General features: G+C 38.2%; 1 protein-coding gene across 1 annotated transcript; it reads left to right on the top strand.

The window, feature by feature from the left end:
• The first annotated feature begins 498 nt into the window (after window positions 1–498).
• Window positions 499–2,114, top strand: LOC114282424 (akuammiline synthase 1). Its single transcript, XM_028225096.2, has one exon. The coding sequence runs from the start codon at window positions 578–580 to the stop codon at window positions 1,916–1,918; it is 1,341 nt and encodes a 446-aa protein (XP_028080897.2). The 5' UTR covers window positions 499–577; the 3' UTR covers window positions 1,919–2,114.
• The last annotated feature ends 457 nt before the right edge of the window (window positions 2,115–2,571 follow it).

Genomic DNA, 2,571 nt, shown 5'->3' with positions numbered 1-2,571 from the left:
ATTTAATATCCTCAACAAGTCTACTAAAATATTTAAAACAACTATTTTTCTTTATAATTTTCTGTAATCATTAACCAATCTATTTTATACTCTTTTTTTTTTATGTCAGACAATAAATAGAAAACTAACCAAATATGGTAATAAAAAAAATGATAAAACATTGCATTAAGAGCATTACTGTTCAAATCTAAAAATTAGATTCATTTTTCAAGCTCAATGATATGTCAATCAATTAGGATATTTATGACAATATTTTATCTCATATTTTTCTTAATCATTAACCAATTATATCACTTACACATTATTATACTTTAAAAATATATTTAGAAAATAGACTTGCAGGTCATTTTCCTTCCAGTAATCATTAGCAACTTGGGTGGCTGGTGTGGTCCCAAATAATCCCATTCAATCTACAAGCAATCTCAATAACAAATAAGTAATAAATAAAAAAATAAAAAATAAAATAAAATAAAATAAAAGGAATCCCCCATTTATTCCCGAGTCTTTTAGAGTGAGTTAAATTGAAGTAGCAAGATAGAGCCAACCAAATAGAGGCAAGCAGCCAACTAGAGGCAACATGGAGGTTAAAGTTGACGTAATTTCTAGAGAAACCATCAAGCCATCTTCTCCCACTCCCCATCACCTTAGAACCCACAAGCTCTCATCTAGAGACCAGCACGCTACATTTCTTTACTTACCAGTGGCTTTCTTCTATGCCCCCAGTACTACTCATGCTACCTTTGGTGGTGGTGATGACAACGGTGATAAATATGATGATGTGTTCCGTGAAATATCCCAACGTCTAAAGGTTTCGCTATCTGAAACCCTCACTCACTTCTACCCACTTGCTGGAAGATTGAAAAACAATCTCTCAGTCGTTTGCAACGATGAGGGGGTTGATTTTTTTGAAGCTCGTGTCATCAACAACTGTCGTGTCTCCGACATTTTTGAACGAGAACGACCCAGCAATCAAGGCACGGTCGCTTTGGCTCCACCCGAACCCACAGATTATAACAATGCCCCCCTGTCACGCGTTCAAGTCAACTTTTTTCCATGCGGCGGAGTGGCTATTGCCGTGCAAGTTTCCCACAAGATCAGTGATGGAGCCTTCTATTCCTCATTTATCAAGGCTTGGTCTGAAATTGCTCTTGGATCCCCCAACACCGTAGTCCCAGATTTCACTGCTGTCTCCTCACGCTTCCCCCCAATAGAGGACTGCCCAGTTACATCGTTAACATTCAGTGGAAAAGGCCCAAAAGTCGTTTCAAAGAAGTTTGTGGTCGATGCCTCAAAACTCGCTGACCTCAAGGCCAAAACTGCCAGCACGAGCGTGCCAAAACCCACACGTGTCGAGGCTGTCACAGCGCTCGTTTGGAAATGCGCACTGGCTGCATCCAGATCAAGATTTGGTGGGACTCGAAAGTCCTATGCGCTGATGGGAGCGATAAACTTGCGGTCAAAGCTTATACCACCTTTGCCAAAACATAGCGTTGGAAATGTATTAGGAATGTTCCAGATAATAATTGATAACGATGACGATGACTACGAGAGTGAAGTAACAGACATGTCGGGGTTGGTGTGTAAGTTGAGGAAAGGGGTTGAAGAGTCTGTCATGCAGAACAATAATTTGTCGACCAAGGTAACACAGCAGGCGAAGAAGGAATATGGAATTGAGATGTATTACCATAGCAGCTGGTGTGGATTTCCTGTATACGAAGCGGATTTTGGATGGGGGAAGCCGACATGGATGGGGATTGCTGCTCAGGGTTCTATTCACGCACCTGGAATTACATTGTTTGATACAAGAGATGGTGAGGGAGTAGAAATTTGGTTGGCTCTAATTGAAGAGGACATGGCCATAGTTGAAGCCAACAAGGAGTTGTTGTATTATGCCTCACCAAACGAAGCTGCTCTCTAAAACAACTAGTCCAGTCCTGTGGATGGATGGATCATGGTCAATGATGGTTTCATTATTATTTTTCTTCCTTCGTATTTCCAAGTTTTATGTATTAAGAATAAATGTCTTGTTTGTAGCCCTCTATGGGTCATGGTGATGACGTATTATCTTTGTTTGTGTATCCTTCAGATTGAAATAAAGTTAACTATGTTCTTAACGTTGGTATTTTTAAGATAAATAAAATAGATAAGATAATATATATATATATATATATATATATATATTTTCATTCTTAAAGGAATTACAAAACTTGAAAACAAATTACAACATGGAATAGATTACAAGATAGATTCCGGAAAAATTAAATTACAAGAACAAATTAGTAACAATGACAAATAAGATTTACATACAAGAAATAGATTGAATCTAAAAATTGAAGAACAAAAAATAAGGAATGCAAACCGAGACCCGTATTTGACACAGTATCCTTAAAACAAATTCGCTACTTCACTGGTAGTGCTGGAGGTCTGTTGGCTTCTATCTTCTAAGATACAATGGTTAAGTGTCTGCTACAGTAGTAGTCACTGGAGCAACTCCGACGAACTTGAATATTTGTTGGACTCTCTCTCTCTCTCTCTCTAACAAAACCAAGGAAGGAGACTAGCAAAAGGGAA

Source organism: Camellia sinensis, chromosome 12 (assembly GCF_055761805.1).
Source record: "Camellia sinensis isolate YWXY chromosome 12, ASM5576180v1, whole genome shotgun sequence".
Taxonomy (NCBI): Eukaryota; Viridiplantae; Streptophyta; class Magnoliopsida; order Ericales; family Theaceae; genus Camellia; species Camellia sinensis.
The sequence above is the reverse complement of the archived record's forward strand: the minus strand, read 5'-3'. Positions and strand labels throughout refer to the sequence as shown.

Bases quoted from the DNA above. Each gene is read 5' to 3' on its own strand.
- LOC114282424 (XM_028225096.2), top strand. From the start codon at position 578: ATGGAGGTTAAAGTTGACGTAATTTCTAGAGAAACCATCAAGCCATCT.